Source organism: Cheilinus undulatus, linkage group 6 (genome assembly GCF_018320785.1).
Source record: "Cheilinus undulatus linkage group 6, ASM1832078v1, whole genome shotgun sequence".
In the NCBI taxonomy this organism is placed as follows: Eukaryota; Metazoa; Chordata; class Actinopteri; order Labriformes; family Labridae; genus Cheilinus; species Cheilinus undulatus.
In genome coordinates, this window is record NC_054870.1 from 43,373,329 (window position 1) to 43,392,906 (window position 19,578).

At 38.5% G+C, this 19,578-nt stretch overlaps 1 protein-coding gene across 1 annotated transcript in view; it reads left to right on the forward strand.

Annotated features, from left to right (window-relative positions):
- Window positions 1-17,307, forward strand: part of sft2d1 (SFT2 domain containing 1) — a 34,579-nt gene extending 17,272 nt beyond the window's left edge. The window contains exons 7-8 of the mRNA XM_041788864.1: window positions 5,332-5,361; window positions 16,584-17,307. Of these exons, the coding sequence (XP_041644798.1) occupies window positions 5,332-5,361; window positions 16,584-16,623 (70 nt within the window). The 3' untranslated portion in view covers window positions 16,624-17,307. The remainder of the gene's footprint in view (window positions 1-5,331; window positions 5,362-16,583) is intronic.
- Window positions 17,308-19,578: the final 2,271 nt, after the last annotated feature.

Genomic DNA, 19,578 nt, shown 5'->3' on the forward strand with positions numbered 1-19,578 from the left:
AGAGAGCAAAGACTGTAGCTCTGAGAACTTTTCACATGAATAAAATAACAAAAGTATGGTGGAAGCAGGTTTAGTAAAGCCTTAAAAATAAGGATATGCCAAAGATTTTTCTAAGAGTGGCCAACTAATTCAATCATACAGAATACAGTATTGAGTTAAGGATTTGTTACAAACCTCAGCACCCACTGGTATACTGAAATGAAAGATTTAAGGCACTGGGAAGATGCATGCATGTATAAAACATCACTGTAATCAATCAGAGGCAAAAAAGGTGCTGCAATAAGTCTTTTCTTTGCAGCTAAAGAAAAACAACACTTATTTCTGAAGCTAAAGACCAGACACAGCTTTAACTTCTATACAAGATGCTCAGTATGCAACTTAAAAGTCAGAGAATCATCAATCAAAAACCCAAGGTATTTACAGGTACACCTCAAAAAATTAGAATATCATGACAAAGTTCAAAATTTTTTGTCACTCATTTCAGAAAGTGAAACCCATATGTTATATAGAATCATTACACATAGAGTGAAACATTTTAAGCCTTTATTTTTTGAAATGTTGATGATTATGGCTTACAGATCATGAAAACCCAAAATTCAGTGTCTTAGAAAAAAAGGATATTTTAAACAGAAATATCAGGCTTCTGAAAAGTATGTTCCATTTCTATGCACTCAATACTTGGTTGGGCCTCTTTTTGCGTGAATTACTGCATCAATGCAGCGTGGCATGGAGGCGATCAGCCTGTGGCACTGCTCAGGTGTAATAGAAGCCCAGGTTGCTTTGATAGCGGCCTTCAGGTCATCTGTATTGTTGGGTCTGGTGTCTCTCATCTTCCTCTTGGCAATACCCCATAGATTCTCTGTGGGGCTCAGGTCAGGCCACTTTGCTGGACAATCAAGCACAGTAACACCATGGTCATTGAACCAGCCTTTGGTACCTTTGGCAGTGTGGGCAGGTGCCAAGTCCTGCTGGAAAATGAAATCAGCATTTCCATAAAGCTTGTCAGCAGGAGGAAGCATGAAGGTCTCTAAAATGTCCTGGTAGATGCCTGTATTGACTGTGGACTGTGGAAACACTGTGGACCAACACCAGCAGATGCCATGGCAGCCCAAATCATCACTGACTGTGGACACTTCACACTGGACTTCAAACAACGTGGATTCTGTACCTCTCCACTCTTCCTCCAGACTCCGGGACCTTGATTTCCAAATGACATGCAAAATTTTCAATTTTTTTACTTTGATCTGAAAACAGGACTTTTGACCACTGAGCAACAGTCCAGTTCTTTTTTCCACAGCCCAGGTAAGACGCTTCTGACGTTGTCTCTGGTTCAGGAGTGGCTTGACACGAGGAATGCTACATTTGCAGCCCATGTCTAGGATCCGTCTGTGCGTAGTGGCTCTTGATGCACTGACTCCAGCCTCAGTCCACTCCTTGTGAAGTTCCCCCAAATTCTTGAATGGATTTTGCTTGACAGTCCTCTCAAGGCTGCTGTTATCACTTATGCTGGTGCACCTTTTCCTACTACACTTTTTCCATTCCACTCAACTTCTATGAATATGTTTGGATACAGCACTCTGTGAACAACCAGCTTCTTTAGCAATGACCTTTTGTGGCTTACCCTCCTTGTGGAGGGTGTCAATGACTGTCTTCTGGACATCTGTCAAGTCTGCAGGCTTCCCCATGATTGTATAGCCTACTGACCCAGACTGAGAGACCATTTAAAGGCTCAGGAAACCTTTGCAGGTGTTTTGAGTTAATTAGCTGATTAGGGTGCGATTCCATGACTTTCCAATTTCTTTTTTTTTTTCTTTTTCTTTTTCTTTTTGGGTAGATGAGGACAGTGGATACAGGGAAACAGGGACAAGAGCCGGGGAGAGAGACCTGCGGTAAAGGGCCTCAGGCCAGATTCGAACCCGGGCTGTCGCGTATATGGGGTGCGCCTTTACCACTAGGCCACCTGTGGCCCATAACTTTTTCAATATTGAACTTTTTCACAATATTCTAATTTTTTGAGACACTGAATTTTGGGTTTTCATTATCTGTAAGCCATAATCATCAACATTTCAAGAAATAAAGGCTTGAAATATTTCACTCTATGTATAATGAGTCTATATAATATATGGGTCTCACTTTCTGAAATGAATGACAAAAGTTCTGAACTTAAACATGATATTCAAATTTTTTAAAAATAAACCTGTATATGAAGACAGACTCAATCACAACACCCTGAGATGTGCTAATGGAGGGCAGGGTCAGTGCAAATTTTAACTCGACAGAGTGTCCTGTACATCATCAAAAGCTTCCTGTAAATGACAGAGAGCCTGATGGTGTGTAGGAGTGGAGCAATTAATGGCAGTCATCTTTAGATTTTAGTTATTGCAGAAAACAAAACCATCTAAGACTGAATGTATTATTTAATGAATTTATCATAAAAGCATGCCTCTGAATGCTGCACTTCTCTGAGCATAGCTGATTGAAATAAGTCACACATTGTAATGAGGTCAGAGGGGTTAAGGTTAAACATAGCAGTGAATAATAAAAGCTGTCAGTGATTTGTGTGGGCATGTCAGCGCATGTATGCTCATTAATTTAGACATATTTGCACAGCAGGAACAAAAGACTTTGAGTGTGCATCTCTGCATGGGAACTCAAACCCCCCGCTAACAGACAGTTTTAAGCCTCGTCACTGCACTGCGTTTGCACCTACATGTTGTACGTACACTTCCGTTCTGCCTGCATTCTCAAAGGCATCACCATGGCAACCAAAAGTCACACACACATCCAGCTCATTCTCAACAGACGGGGGGTATAGTACACTCCCACGCAGGCACCGAGGCGTCTGTGTGAAGGTGGTGCTGTAATAAGATGGCGTCACTGACCCACACAGAGACGGACGAAGTCCACTCCTCAGGGTGAAGACTGAAAAGTGACCAAATAACAGTAAAACACCTCTGACTTACACTGACTCACCAAACAGCACTGCAGGCAAGAGAAGTCGAATAACGCAACAACTTAGTTTACATATACCACTACATCTAACATTTGTTCCTGGATTTTTTTCAGGATACATCAGTTATTATTATGGTCTTAAGATCAGCAATACCATTTGAAAGTGTTATGTAACATGTAAAGTCCTCTGTAAAATATATTTTAAATTAACTTAGACTAAAATGTAAGGAAAGTTGATTTCATTAGGTTATTTCGTTGTCTTAACAATGCTTCTTGCCAATAAATCTTATACCATTGGAAAGCCTGTTTGTTTCCCTTTTAATTTCCCAATTAATTTCCGAATTCATTTTAAAATCCTTGTTTTTGTATATAAAGCCCTTCATGGGCAGGCGCCCAACTACATTCTAGACCCGCTCCATCTCTCAGGTCTTCTGACCAGGGTTTATGTGTTGTTCCCCTAGTGCATTTAAAAACTAAAGGCTTTTAAAGTGCTTTTGAATATGTGGCGCCTACTCTCTGGAACCCTCTTCCACTCCAGTTGCGCTCATCTGCTTTGGCAGAGGTTTTTAAAAAGGAGCTTAAGACACATCTTTTCAGATTGGCTTTTGAACATCTATGACATTGATTTGGATATATGCAATTGTTTTATGTTTTTTCATATTTTTGATACTTTGCTGTTGTTTACTTATTGTTATTTTCATTTTAACTATTGTGAAGCACTTTGTGACGTTCTGTGAAAGGTGCTATACAAATAAAATTTACTTACTTTTAAATGTTGTCACATTTGTAAGGAATATGCGTTTGTGGGATGAGCAGCAGAGCTGAGTATGTGTGTTGCGCCCATAAAAAAATGGCCAAATCTCTACCAATGCCAAACAGCTTATTCTGCCATTGACTCTTGTTTGGTGTTTGGTGTATTGGATGATTGAATTCTGAAGAAACAAGACATATTGGTAATTCAACAGTTTATTCTTTTAACAAACAGGAGCCTCAGTAGCATGTAACAATAGTCAAGTCAGCTGTCTTTCCCACGCTTGTGGTGTGTGTACTGAACCACAGTGAGAGACTAAAGGCTGTGGAAACCTTTGCAAATTTGACTTTTCCACATAGTAGGTTTAGATTTCTGTGAGCTATAAGCTGTAATCATCAAGATTAAGACCAAAAAAGTCTTGAAGTGTTTCACCTTGTCAATATGAATCTAGCATTTATAAAAGTTTGACTTTTTTAATTTAATCATGGGGGGAAAAAAAACTTTAACATGATACTCTTGCTTTTTGAGATGCACCTGTACATACAACATTCAAAAAGACTAAGCTGCACATAGATTGGTAATGATGGGGGTTGTAACAACTATGAAAGACTGTTTATTGGCCTTTTATGGAAAAACAGAAGTCCTCACATTTAAGAAGCTAGAAGCAGCTCATATTTGACTTTTCTGCTTTAAATTTAACTGGAATAATCATAGAAATAAGTCTGATTACCATCCTTTAGCAAGATAAATCTGTAAGTTATTCCAGCTCTACTTATTTCTTTATTTTTTACTGACATGTGAACGGTGCCGTGTAGCATGTCAGACGGGGGTTTCCATCTAACTCTTGGTCATGTAATACAGCAGTTAATCATTCACCTTCTGTACCAGATTCCTCACATATTTTAAACATATTTGGTGTTCTGTGCTCAGGGGCTTTTGTATGGCTGTAATCATTACTAGAACAGAGTATCGTGTTTTGTTGTACTTCATGTTTGGCTACCAATCTGTCTGGTATCATTAGTACAAAGATTACAGAGCATCCGATTCTCAATCACGATTTGTTAATCCCCTCCTGCTGTGCAACAGCAACGATCCTCCAGCCCTATGTTTACTACTTGATGGAGCGTTTAAACCCATATCTTGTACTTTGTTGTGTTGCCCATCAAAAAGCCATTATTATGATGCCATTAAGTCTTAAATCTATTTTAAGTCCTGCAGTGTATGTGGTGTTTTTTCATTCTTTAATCTTTAATCGCTTGGACATCATTTCAAACATGACATGCAGGAAGTTATTAAAACATTCCACAACTTAGTTTGAGGAAAGATCATTGATAAAACTGATCATAGTGGTCTTCAGTGTCATAATATGAACAAAGTGATCTAACAGTGTGATCAAGATTTTGAAAAATGAAAACTTTGTTGTAAATGTTTTACAGATGTGGTTTGAAAGTGCATAAAAACATTTGTGATATATAAAGACTTTCTGATAATGTGTAATTATGCTCAGCATGTATTTTAGGCTGACTTTTCCAGTATATTTGTGTTTTTCACATGTAAGTTTTCTCTCCTTCTGTGGTCAGTTCATGAGTCTTTCAGTCCTAATCATTACCTTTTTTTGTCTCTTTCAGGTATAGCATCTCATATATTCCGTTTGCCAGGTAAGACAACACAGATTTATGTTTTGTCTGCTAGTTTAGTCACTAAAAGTTGTAGATAAACTCCTGCACACAGTCAGAGTTGCACTAAATCATTGGCAGGGTTTTGCTACCAAAATGTTGAGAATGCTTTTTACAGACTCATTTTGCCTACACAGCTGTTAGATTGAAAGCTTTTGCTTTGATGAGCACTCCTCATACAACAGTGTAACAGACATGAACGTAATTTTATCATCTTTATGAAATGCAAAAAAGACTTGAAAATGTATACATTAGGGGTGTTAGAAAATATGGATACACTAAAATATAGTGATATTTTGCGTTGTGATACTGTATTGATATTTTAAAATGCTGTATTACTGTTTTTTGCTCTAGACTATTAATCTGCTGAGTATGTACAAATTTACATGTTGGATTTTTTTTAATGGGGTTGAAAGGAGATTCACTAACTTCTGGAACCAGCCCCTAGTGGCCAGTCATGGAACTGCGGTTCTAGTTCAGCATGTTTTTTTGAGGTTTGAAAAGTGCTTGTTAGTATAATTCTGTTTCTCTTATAATAAACAACTGTCTGACTGAAAAGTTAGTCTATGAAAAAATAAAATTAGCCACTGTCTTTCACATTAATTGTACTCTGCTGCAGGAGTAAATGATGCACACATTTTAAGGCATTTAACAGTTTCTTTCTTAGTGAATCAAGTCCTTAGTTTTATAATTGCATTTTATCTGCTTATTTTAGCATCTATATTTTAGAAAATAATTTCAGATAAAGAGAATAAACAACAGTGAACCATTATAATCTTCAAAATATCATTTGTTAGGTTGTGCATTTGGGGGTGCACAATATCGGATATCCAATATGCTGATATTTACAAATTAATTTTAGCTAATACTGATATGATGCTCATATAGTTCAGACCTAAAACTTCAGTCCTTTAAACATAATTTAAACTTTATGACATAAGAGTGACCAAAGACAATGACTTCAGCAGATGTTGGTCTGCTGGTCCCGCCTTAAAGTCTACATTGTTTTTATAACATAAAGTTGATAATTAAAGCCAATATAGGCTGATATGTATAGGCCAGTATTAGCAGCCAACACACCGGTTCTAAATATTGATAAAAATTTTCATATCTGCCAGTACTGATATCATGCTGATAATCTTGTGTATCCCTAGTGCATTTTCATATGATTTATCAAGGCGCTAATCTGACACACCTGATAGACTGTTTCGTAGACTCATTGCATCGGATATTTATTTCACATTCATCTTTAGTACCTCCCATACAAAGCGTTTGGGTGTTTGGTATGGACAGCAGTGGTCAATTAATTCTCTGTGTGTGATTGGATGAACATTCTGGCATTGCGGGCCAATCAGAGCAACAAGACAAAATAAGGCAGTCAGGCATTCTGACAACAAAGCCTGTCTGTGGATAAGAAAACATCTTCTCTGCCAGGAAAAAGCCTTCAGTGCAGTTTTTTGCTCTTTATTTAATAAAGAAATATGGTCCAGTTTTGATCAAACTGCTGCTAGAATATAGCTACATCCAAGTTAAACCCTACACCAGCCGCAGCCATTGCTACCCTGTCCTAGTACAACTGAACCCCGCTGGTGGATACTGCCTCGTTCTCCTCAAATGACGCTGAATGGTCAGGTCCAATTTCAGACTTGGCACAATCATTTTAGATTGGAGCTTTTCAAGATGGATTTACCTGATGACAGACGTGGATCTGACCAATTCATCTGCTTTGCAAGTTTAAGAAGATCCTGAAAAGCTTCATGGTGCACTTTCAAAGTGCCTGAAAAGTGCTTGAATTTACATTGGAAGAGGAATACGAACCATGCAAGTGGAGGATTTTACTTTTCCAATCCTTTTTACTATGCTCAGTTGTATGCTGACTGAATTGCTATAAGATTGCCAGCCTATTGGTTGGAAAAAAATGCTTGCATTTTTTGGTATTTAATTTTTATTGATGTGTTAAACTGTTCTCAGTATTGTTTGATGACTAAAATGATATCAGAGCATGTCTGTGTGAAAGCATGCCTCACTTGATCCACATCCAGGTACCATCAAAGCAGACTTAAGATTCAGTTTCACTCTCTGTTCTTGCTTTCAATGAAATTCTAAATATCTGACTAGTAGATACACACTGTAACTCTGATGTCCCAAACAACAAACAGTGGGACAAAACTGAGTGCCCCTTTAATAAAAACATGTTTTCATTCACATCTGAACACTGTTTGCCTCCACCATATGGCCGTAATCCCCCCTACTACTGCTGCAGGCACTTAGTGTCAAGCAAATGGCAGCTTGTTGTTTCACACTCTCTGTGACGTTGTTTGCTTTATCCATAATATCTAAATGAATTCGTTTTTTGTGGAATAATGCTCTTTTAGAGAGATTTACCCAAAGTTATCAGCCTCAATGAGGCTTGTGCATTACGTGCCTTAAGCTTATGCTAAGCTGTGTGGCACATTGCAGAAATTTGATTAGATACAGATACAAATGTGCTGTCCTTTGAGACGAGGATAAAGATTTCATAATCTTTCTCACAGCCTACTTGTTTTGTCTTCACTTGGGAAAATATGCAGTTTTGAGGCATAAAATATTGAAATATTACAGCGGTCAATTCTGTCATTTTACACCACATTAAAGGGTTTAAATTAAAGATAATAATCCCCTTAAACTCATATGTTTACCCCTCTAATTGTCCCATATGGTGAACCACCCTCAGTGCTTTCTCTGTTCCATCCATTAGGTGTGATGTTGTTTTGTCAGTCCAGCTGTAAGCGGGGTTATGTCTCATTTGGTGAGAGGTTCGGAGCCTCCATGTAGCCTGACCCCCCTGCCGCTAAGTGCCTTGTGTATTTGGGCGACCTCGTAATCCTTTCTGACAGCTGAGAGACGTCCTTTAACCACCCCAAGTCCCCCCTCCCCCAACCTGAACGCCAACAACAACACAAAGCTGAGACAAAGACCTTTTCTCCTGTCACCCTTCCAAAAATTCCTTTGGAGAAATGCAAATCCGACTGCTTGTTTTGGGAAGGTTTCAAATCCATGTGGCCACTTATTTATTACAGACTCCTTTGTTTTTATGTTTTCTGCCAACACATGATTGTCCTGTCTCCCTAAGCTTCTTACTGTAATCCATTTTTCATTTAATTTAGATTTGATCATTTAGCTCTCTATTGTTTACCATGTTGTCTTAGAGCAACAGCTTATTTTGACCAGTAACCCTCCAAGTGACACAACAAAAAAGTATTAGACTGCAGATTTTAACCTTTATTTAACCAGTTTAGTCCGTTAAGGATCAGGGAAGACCAGGCCAAGATTAATACCCACACATACAATACACATTGGGGTAGAAATGAGCAATATTGACCAAACAGAAAAAACACATCTTAAATTTCTGTCAAGGAAAAGTGAGAAACAATGTACATTTCCATGTTTTTGTCTGTAAATGATTAACAATACCAGAGTTATAAATTTTAATATGATTCTAGTAAAAATCAAACAATACTGAGTCTTTTTTCGAAACCAGGGGCAAAAAAAAGAATCCTAAACTTCTTCGTTCCTAAGAACGTTATGGGATTGGAATGACTATTCCGGTTATTAGTCAAGCCCTCTGGCGTTGCTGGGGAAAAGGAAATCTTGCTTTAGTAAAACTTTGGATTTTGATCGCAAAATGTATAAACTGATTAATTAGCTAGCGGTTTCATGTATTATTTTCTTTGGCAAGTGACCAGAGATTAATGGACTTTGTGGAGGCAACCATCTGACGCACAGGCCTCCACGTTGTCCATTAATCCCTGGTAGCTGGACACCTTGTTAGGCAATAACCCTGGCATAAATCAATAGTCATTAAGAACAGATACAGTGGATACAAGTGGTGGGTGGCTAAGTACAGGAGTGTTTGACCGCAATTGTGGGCCTAAACTTATTAAAAAATGTTAACAATTAGATAACTGAATCATAATTCTGGTGCAGACTACAAAAGGATTCAAATTTTTAACCGTGAAGTCAGTTTAGCCTTTCTCCCTCCCAGCACTGTCCATAACAATCTAAAGGCATTTAGGTAAATACACCTCAACTGAAACTCTGGAGTTTAGTTACACTTTGAAAACCATATGTTAGAAAATGATCATATCACAGTTTTCAAATGGTTAATAGTAGTGATATTCCCAGGCATCTATTTCCCTTTTCAGCTAAACATGCATTTAAATTATTTTTATCTGACTAGTCTAAAGAGGAGAGAATACTCAGTAAACGGTTACAGAGCTTTTGTGTCAGTGGGCTTTGTAGAACGGGGCTAAAGTTAGCAGTTAGCCCCACCAGGCTTAATTTCTTAATGCATTTACTTATCAATTAAGTTTAGTAGTTATACATGGGTATTACCCTTTACAGCCTACATACAACGACTTAATTTCCATTTTCTTAATCAAAATACTGCCATACTGTGATGTTCCAACAACATGATAATCAGGACAAAGCTCTGGCAGGAAAACAGCAGCCATTAACTGAAGCTACAATGGCTACTAGTGGTGGAAGACTTTGTTGCCATTTTTAAAAAAGGCATTTGACTTGGATTTCAGGCCTGTGCACATAAAAAATTATAGGTGAGTAGTTTAACCAACTCATAAATCTTGCGCTAATTTGATATCCGAATTTGGCGTTTTAGCTGGCTGACCCAGAGCATCCCTAGTTAATGGTGTCAAATGACAGAAACTGAATTATCTTCAAACATAGTTTAAAGCAAAAGAGAAGGAGAGAGTGCTTTCTAAACTGCACAAATATGTTGGCAACATTTAGAAAAGTTGGTGGGACTAGCAGGTGAAACTGCAGGCATTTTTGGATAATAACAAGTTACCAAAGATGAGGTTTTTAGAATTTCTATTTTAGTTGTATCATACAGTTATCAGTGTCTTTTACTAATAATATAAATGCTTGTAAATTTAACAGAAAAAACAGAACAATTCCCCAGTCAAACTAAACATTTCAAACTGCTTGCAAACTGAATACCAAAGAAAACAAGCATGAAAAATGTAAGAAAAATCAAGGAAAGAACCAAGCCAACACATTTGGACTATGTAGGTCTTCAACATTTCTTACAATCAATAAGCACATTACTGTTAGTGGTTCTTACTGTAAATAATATTTTTTTCTGAGCTTTAAGCATGCATCTGTTTTTTTGTATACCAACATCAATGATATTGTTAAAAATAGTTTTGTCTTACTCTATACTTAGCTTGGAAATACATTGATGTACCTTATAATCTCCGTTATATATGTGTTCAAACTGTGCTACCTGGCTAGTCACAACACCACATGGCCGATGGACTTGATCCTTTAATGTATTTTACCTTGTTGTTATTTATATCCTCTCACTCTGGGCACTGAAACCTGCTGCATATGCACTTCCCACAGTTCTTTGAGGCTGCTGTTGCTCTGAAATTAAATCAGAAATTAGACCGATTATTTATTCATGTGGAACTAAAATAGCATCATGCCTCATGTGAGTATGAAAACAAAGATTTAGCTGAAAGTGAGGCAGATTATGAGGATTCTATTGTTACGATACACCAGAGAAACAGAGGGGAGGACCCATAGCATGGCTGACCTCCCCCTCCTCCCATTCCTCCCCTCAGACAGCTCATGATCCCCCCCTTCTCCTTTTAACCTTGACGGGTTTCACACCTCCTCCACCTAAAAAATCCGCCAGGGCTGCAGGCGAAAAGTCTGCATAGCAACACACAGAGGGCAAAAGCAAAACGGTGCGAGGGGGATGAAAAACAGAGACTGGTTGCCATGGTGAACGCTGGTATTGCATCATCCTTCATCGCTGAGCACCTGAAGAACGGGAGCCCCCATCACACTGTGAGCATGTGGTGCTTCCCCCCGCCAAAACACTCTCACTTATTCATTAAGAGCCACACCCAAACCATCGTAACAAAGGCTGGAAGTGCTTTTTTATGTCGCTTTTTATTTATTACACATGACAGAATTCTCCTCTTATTGATTTAAAATATTTAATGAATGATTTATGAACAAGGCTCTTACAGTAGAATAGATGTTTATTGCCTGGACAGATAAATACAGTAGAATATGTGTATGCTGCTCCCGAAGTCAGCTTTTTGAATTATGAAAGATAGAAAAGTGACAAACTAAATAGAGCTGTATTCACAAAAATATACAAGAAATACATGATGTTTTAAAGATTGTCTTTCAAAATGCGAAAGGATATATGCTTGGATGGAAAAAGGGACATGCTCCTACTGTATGCCAGTGCTAAATAAATACTGTTGTCCAGAAATTACCCAGGGTAATCTGTAATCTCCGTATTCAACCATAGTTATCTCCTGTTGTTCAGTGGGGTGTGCTAACAGGCCAGGCTAATGAAGTCCCATATTGACATACAAAGAAGGCAGGACTGGATTACAGCCATATATAGAAAGGATTGGCACCCTTTAGAGCTACAATATGACAAAGTTTTGCTCTGAAATTTCTTTATTTATGAAATGTTAATTACATTACAGTTAAGCACTTAACCTAAATATTTTCAACGGTTTTCCAAACCAGACAAATTCTTAATTTTAAATGTAATTGTCTTGTTTTTGTCGCTGTCATGACGGAGCCGCTGTTATAGACTGCTACATAATGCAGTGGAAACTGGAAGCTGCCTTTCTGTTGGGGTATCTCATTCATGTTTAGTGCTGCTTACTTGTAATTGACCACAGTTATTCTCACCAGGTCAGTGTATTAAATGGCCAATTTATTTTTTTTTGAATGACAAATCCAAAGTCAGCCTCGCAAAGCAGATGAATATGCCCGTTTCCATGTTTCTCACTGGTGAATCCATCTTGCAAAGCTCCCATCTGAATTGTTTGGGCCCGGTTAGAAAGTGACAGGATCAATCAGTGTCAAGGAGCAGTACTTTCAGGCATGGCAGAGTTGTGATGTAAGCAAGCACAGACAAGAGGCCGGTGCAGTCATGGCGGAAGACATGATCGTAGATGCTGCTAAAGTGCCAGTTTTATCAGAACTTGACAACATTTCTTCGTTAAAAGAAGAACAAAAAACAGCAGTGAGTTGTTTTCTTTTCAAAAACGGCAAAAGTCATGTACTGACATGTCTACAATCACCAGGATTCGCGTTATGCAGCTCTGATGGAGTTTACTCCTTCGGTAGGGGCGCAACTTGCTGGTGTCTCTTGTTTTGTTGCTCTGATTGGCCCAAAGATGTGATGGACAGAATGTTCATCCAATGACCCTTTGAGGGCTCTGCCCTTTCCCAAACGCTTTGTATGAGTGGTTTTTCAGGTGGTTTTCCAGATGGATGTGTGAAGAAAAAAAACATGAACTGTTTTTCATTGTCCATCTCATTTTCTATTTGTCATTTCTAAATTTTCAAAAAGAAATGAAGAAATGAAAAATAGTTCTTTTTTCCATCGTATCTTTTTAATGTTCAGATCATTGAAAGAAAATTAAAAACAGACCGCTGGGGCTGTAAGATTTATTTTTTCCCAACACCTGCTCCAGGTCACATAAACAGGGAAAAAAAAGAACATAACAGCCCGGTGACATGTTTATTGATTTTCCTTTCATTGATCAGTACATTAAAAAAACAATAACAAGAAAGCTGACCCTGTTTTTCTCTTCTACTTATTTAAGTTTTGTTGTTGTTGTTTTTTTTTTTTTTTGGGAGGGGGGTAGAAACAGAAGACATGTTTTTCAGTTACTGTTTTTTGATTATTTAGTTGATATCACTTTGCCACGGGCACATTTTTACTACTTTTGCTTTCCTGTGTTTAAACAGTAATTGGGAAAAACACCATTTCATGATTAAAGATTTCTCTTTCAAAATGAATTATGTTAGCTGTAAAATACACTGATCTCCCCCCCCCCCCCCTTAATGTGGAACATCACCCCTACAGCCCTACTAGACTTTTCCAGGTTGACTAGAGATCAGGCCTTACGCTCAGTGTGTTAGTCTCCACGGCTTAATTCTTTTTTTAAATTGAGGTCTCTGTTTATTACAACACACTCACTGAGGTCTTTTCTCTTAACAGTAGACCACTGTTTCAGTTTCATTAATGGATTTCACATAATGAGGGAGAAACCCTGTTAAAAGTGCCCTCCATGGTTCATGCAGTGAGCAGTCCCAGAATGCTTTGGGAGTAGCTCACAGGGTGAACCATGAAGGCCACTATTAACAGCTTTTCCCCCTCATAATGTAAAAGGTATCCTTTTATACCAAAACTATTTAGTCTTTCGTTGTTGTTTTGTTAAGATCAGCAGAATTTGCTCACAGTGCATTTAAAGTGCAGTAAAACTGCACTGTATTCAACATTGGTCCCCAACCTGGGTCCTGGGACCCCTGGGGGTGTACCAAAGATGTTAGGGGCCATGAGGCGTGAGGGGGGCTTTCTAAGGTTTTCAAGATTAAATTTGAATATTTGGCTAAAAAAATGATAAAACATTTTAAAGGGTGTATTCAAAGGTCTTCTGTTGAGAACGGCATGATAGACCTATGTTCTCAGGGTTTTTATCACTGAAATGCTTAAAATCTTTCCTGTTCATTTTTGACAGTGATGTGTCACTATTTTACGCATCAGATAGTTTTAGTTACAATTTGATTTAACGAAATGTAAAACAATGCATTTTCCCCCGCATCATTTTTATTTGCAACAGAAGTTCTGAATGGGCTAAAGCTAACAAACGCTGTTGTGATGGTTTAAAAGGTGACCCTGTTTACTGGCATTTTTTCCTCTGAATGAGATCCTGAAAACAGAAGAGTACTTGAGAATATCTCTTTGTGTAGTTTTTCATCGAATACATGTCTGATGAGCATATTTTGACATTTTAATGAAAAGCTAAATAAAGAGGTATTGTGCTGACAGCTATGTAGGCATTAGGGCTATTGTATACTCAGTGATCATCGCCTGTGTACAGAGAAACACTGTTTACCACAAAATGATATAAACTGTGGGCAGTGAAATTTAGTAAAGCAGCGCAGTGTGTTTATAGAGAACCGTTCATACATACAGCAATTCATTTCACAGTGCAGTTAACATAACAAGGCATCTGTAACATCAAGAGCATTTAGCAAAAACAAGACATTAAAATATAAAACACAATGAATGAAAGATTGAATTCTTTATTGAAGAATATTGTTTTTCTTTACAAGTTTCTAGCTCATGAGTGCTGTTGAAATGGCTAAACTCAGTATCCAGACTGGCTAACATTTGTGTTGAGTAGGCTATTCTGTTACTTATTTTCACCTTGATAGCTTAAAAATACACTTTGAATGCAGTTTTCCACAAAAATGCATAACAGCCAATGTCATCAACACAAGTACTGTAGTGAGTGGCGTCCTTTTAAACACGAGACCAAAAAACCAACCTAGACCTTTTGCATCTGATGTCACAGTCTATTCTATCTGGACCATACCTGGACAGCAAAAGGGGCATTTTACTCACTGGATTCTAGTACTAATTAAATATTCATATGTAAAAATTCCCTGCAGTAATCTGTATAGTGCACATTTGGTACACAGAAAGTTAAGAAAGCTTGAAATGTAAGTATTAGACTCCTAAAAAAAAATGTACGAAGCAGGATTTTTTTGTACCATTTGCAACAGAAGCATTGAATTGGCTAACACTAATGCTGCACTTCCAGTGGTGGCCCAGTTTGAGTGAGTACAGGTTAGTGTGATTTGGTATGGTAAACCAGCATCCTCACAGCATGATGCTGCCACCACTGTGCTCCACAGTAGGGATGGTGTGTTTTTGGTGATGTGCACCGTTTTGTCTGATGACCTAAAGCACCTTTTGGTGTCATCAGATCAAACAGCTTTCTTCCGCTTGGCCATGGAGTCTCCCATGTGCCTTTTGATGAACTGTAGTGGAGATTTAATCTTAGTTTTCTTCAAGGGTGGCTTTCTCTTTGCCACTCTCTAATAAAGCTCTGACTGGTGAAGAACCCGGGCAACAGTTGTATGCAGAGTCTCCCATCTCAGCTGCGAAGGTTGTAACTCCTCCAGAGTAGTCATAGGTGTCTTGGTGGCATCTCTCACTAGTCTCCTTCTTGCACAAGCCGTTTTTACACAGAGATTCTGAAATAAAGGCAAAAAGGAATGCCCATCTGTGTTCCGCAACGAGCAATTCTCACAAAGGTGTAACAGAGCTGTGCACACCTGAGCTTACACACACACCCCAGCGTCCCGTAATCAGATGGCAGCCGCTGCCCGAGCTGCTGCTTTCATGAAACTCGAAATGCTGGATTTCTCGGTTCAAAACTTTGTATTTTCTAAATGAAATATCGGTAAAATAACATGAACATTCATTTTGATCGATTAGATCCAATAGACTTTTTTTCCCATGTTTCTGAGTTGAAGGTCAGACTTTAAGCTGTGTCCAAGCGCACGTATTTACGGCGGAGGTCAGAAACTTCAAAGTACCGAACTCACTTGAACACATGGAACTTTTCAGACGCTGCTGTGAGAGATGTGTTTGCTCTCTCCTCTCCTGTACAGATTGTGATCAGCTCTCTAACCTTGCAGTCTCTCCAGTTAAGCCACATTATTCTTTGTTTGACCCCACTCTTGTTTTCTCCGATGAAATGCCACTCGATTAAACCGCACTGGTTTTGTAAATCTCCCGTTTATGGAGACAGCAGCACACACTAGCCGTTGCAGAATGCCGTGACGTCCTTTCAAACTCGTTGCTCAAACTTGAAAAGTCTGTTACGGTTCTGATACTATCTCTCAATCCAGATCAGAGGTAGGGCGAGATCGACCCCCTATTGTGGAACGGTCACTTTCATACAGAACTGCGTTTCGGAACGAAGGCATAACAGACACGGAAAAGAGAGGCAGTGTGAAAGTAGCTAGTGTCACTCAGTTTGTAAGGATGGTCTGATCTTGGCAGATTTTTACATGAGCCATATTCCTTCAATTTCCTGATGATGGATTCAACTGATGTCTGGGGGATGTTCAATGCCTTGAAATTTTTTTGTATATATCCCCTGGCTTATAATTTTCATAATTTATTGTCAAAAAAGCCAGATTGATTAAAAAATCCAGTGGAGTGAATAATTTTTATAGGCACTGTATGTATGCCAACACAGAATTTTGTTAATTAGATTTTGCACATCTAATTAAGATTTCCAGTGTTCTTTTTTCACTTTGACTCTTATTAACCAGGCATTGTCTCTTTTTTCTCTCTCCAGGGATGCAGTGATGAAATGCTTCACCACCTGCCTGAGTTAGGACTCCACTATTTCACATGGAGACTGGTCCTTATATGCAAATTGCAAATACAGTGCCTCTGTAAAATATGCATCTTTGTTGTTTATACGCTCTATCTCCATATTTGTACTGCAGCTTTTTTGTACTGTGAATTCCTTCTTTTTAAGCCTATAATCAGATTATAACACTTTATTTTGCCTTTTGATGTGAGTGTCATGAGTGCCTTTAATTCTTAATATATTTAAAGATTTTCTTAAACTGTTTGTTCAGAGGATTTTATTCCATTAAGTGCAGGGAAGTGATTTTGGCTTTACCATTGTGATACTGTTATTTACAGCTCAAGTGCCTTGATAATGTGTTGACATACTGACCAACCATGGTATAGCTATACTAATGCAGTGATTTTTCATTTTCTTCTGGTTTCCTTGCGTGATTAAAACACATTTTCTCTCTGTTCTGTCTGTGTAAAATGCACTGATGTATAAAGACGCTCTCAGATGCTTTTCCATCATGTTTATTTATGATTATTCCCCCGTAGGCGATTGAGGCTATGCTTCACGGATGATGCACTGGTATGTACAGTATGCTACTCACAGCTCTTGTAGAGGTATTTCCAGCTAAAGCTATTGATGTCTCGTCTGTGCATCCTCTTTGTGTGTTTGGACACACCTGCTCCCCTTTAATCATTAAATTACATTAAAACTACCTCTCCTTTTTAAATTTGATTTTCTGCCAGATGTAGCAATGACCCAGTTAATTACGCTTTTCTGAGCATTGTGATTCTGACGTGACCTAATAACCCAGTGTAGCTCGCATCGGGTCCCCGGTATTGCTTCGGCATGATGGCACTGCCTTTGAGGATGCGGTTGCCATGACAACCTCCTCCTCCTTCTCCTGCTCTGGAAGATTCATAACCTCAGCCAACCCCCCATCTGTGGTGCAGATGTTCACATTATCACGGTGATTTGAAGAAGTGGGTTTTTCTCTATTATAGAGCACCTTTGATAGGCAGAGTCAAGGATCTCTTGAGGATTTAGATCAAAAGAAGAAAAAAAAAAGATTCGATTTATATGTATATCATCAAATATTGTGTATAAAAAAAGTCCTGTACTCCTTGTTTTTTCTGTATGTTTGCTGCAGGATTTGCCTGCAGGTTTTTTTCTGCCTGATGCAACTGAATAACATTATTTCACTTCCTGTTGTGCAAGCCCCCTCAAAGTTTCATTAGGCACTTGTATAATATGGTGTCGGATTAACATGGACAAAATCTCCCCTCCGTTCTACTACAAACTTGGCATAACCCCAGCAAATCCTTGAGCAGTTAATCTTGTGGATGAAATGATTCTGCTGAAAGAAGGGAGCGTGGTCGTTTTGTGATCCCTTTCCTTCACTCGCCATTTTTGGATTAAGTTTGAGGAGTTTTAAGTTTGACGGATGAAGGAGAAGCACCCTGACCTCTGCAATCTGTCCGTCTCCCCGTCGCTTCCTCTTTATTACGTCTAATCCATTGTTATGTCAGAGACAAGAGGGATCCCACGACACAACAACCCACTGAAATTAAACTGATACGTACCTCCTCTTGGGCTTATGCTACAGTTCAGCTTGAGAACATAATGAAATAACTCAGATTGTGTTGTGGTGGATGATTTAATTGCTTTCTTTCATCAGTTGAATAATTGATTAAAATGTGTTTTACTGGGAGAAATATTTAAATATCCAGCTGCAGAAACACAGAACTTGGTAGAGATTCAAAATCCCCTGTGTTAAAGAGATTCAGATGTGAAGTACAACAAAAACTGTAATTAGGCCCTGATTGTAACTGTAAGCAACCTCAGGCAATATCATTCAAACGATCTAAATACAATACATCTGGAAGCAGGTATTGATTTCCTCTTTTGCTCCACACTGAGAAACAAAATCACATCGAATCAATCGTTGAGCTGTCTGCTTGAAATCGCAGATAGCAGCAGAAAGGGAGAGGGATCAATATTTAGGACTGTTGGTATTTTCCCCCTAGACGTCTTTCATTGGCTGCATGGCTGAAAGAACAACGACAAAGCATCCGTGTACATCAGTTCATTGACATTCGAGACTTTATTGACTTCACTGACTGAGAGGATCAAATCAGACTGTTTTGTTGTGCAGTGACATGTTTTGTTAATTCAAGGACAGACGTATGTATAACAGCTATAGGCATCAAGGGCAAAACAGTATTTTAACAGCCGAAGACATGTATAGGACTGTCGTAACAAACAAATGGCAAACAGGCTGAGTAAACACAGTGTTTATATCTTGTGATAACCATAGACCGTAAGGATGCACCAATGCAATAGTTCATTATCAGTAATATCGGGACAGTTGACAAACTGTCAGCATGAACAGATGTCATTAGTAGATTCTTATCTGTTGTGTTGTATCATTAATGCTGGCATGCATTCATCAAGAATGAATTTTTATCAGGCAGAAGAATTGACCCTCCAGAAAAAGTCTGATCTGTTTTTGCAGTCTTAAACCAAGATGTATTGAATAAACATTGGCATAGATAGCAGTCAGTTAAAACATAATTTCGTAGGGGTGCATAATACCAGATTTTTGCTGATATAGGTTTTTTGCAGATGACATCATGCAGCAGCAGAGGACTTCGGATGTGGGGTAAGAAGTGATTTCGGCAAGGAGAAACACTACCATGTTTTGAGCTGTGTACGACAGTGCAAAAAGTGCACAAATAAAACATTCTTGATTCTTAACTAGGGGTGGTAGAAAACATTGAAACCTGAATAATCAGGAGATTTCACAGCACAATACTGTATCCATATTTTAAAATGTACCAATATTTTATCATTAATAATTTGCTTTCTTTGTGGTGGTTTTGTATTGTAATTCAACCTCCGACCGCTAGTTGGCAGTAGAGTTTCTGCCTCTTCTCTCTTTCGACAAAGAGACGTGAGGCCTCTGGCCTGAGCTCCTCTCCTAGCA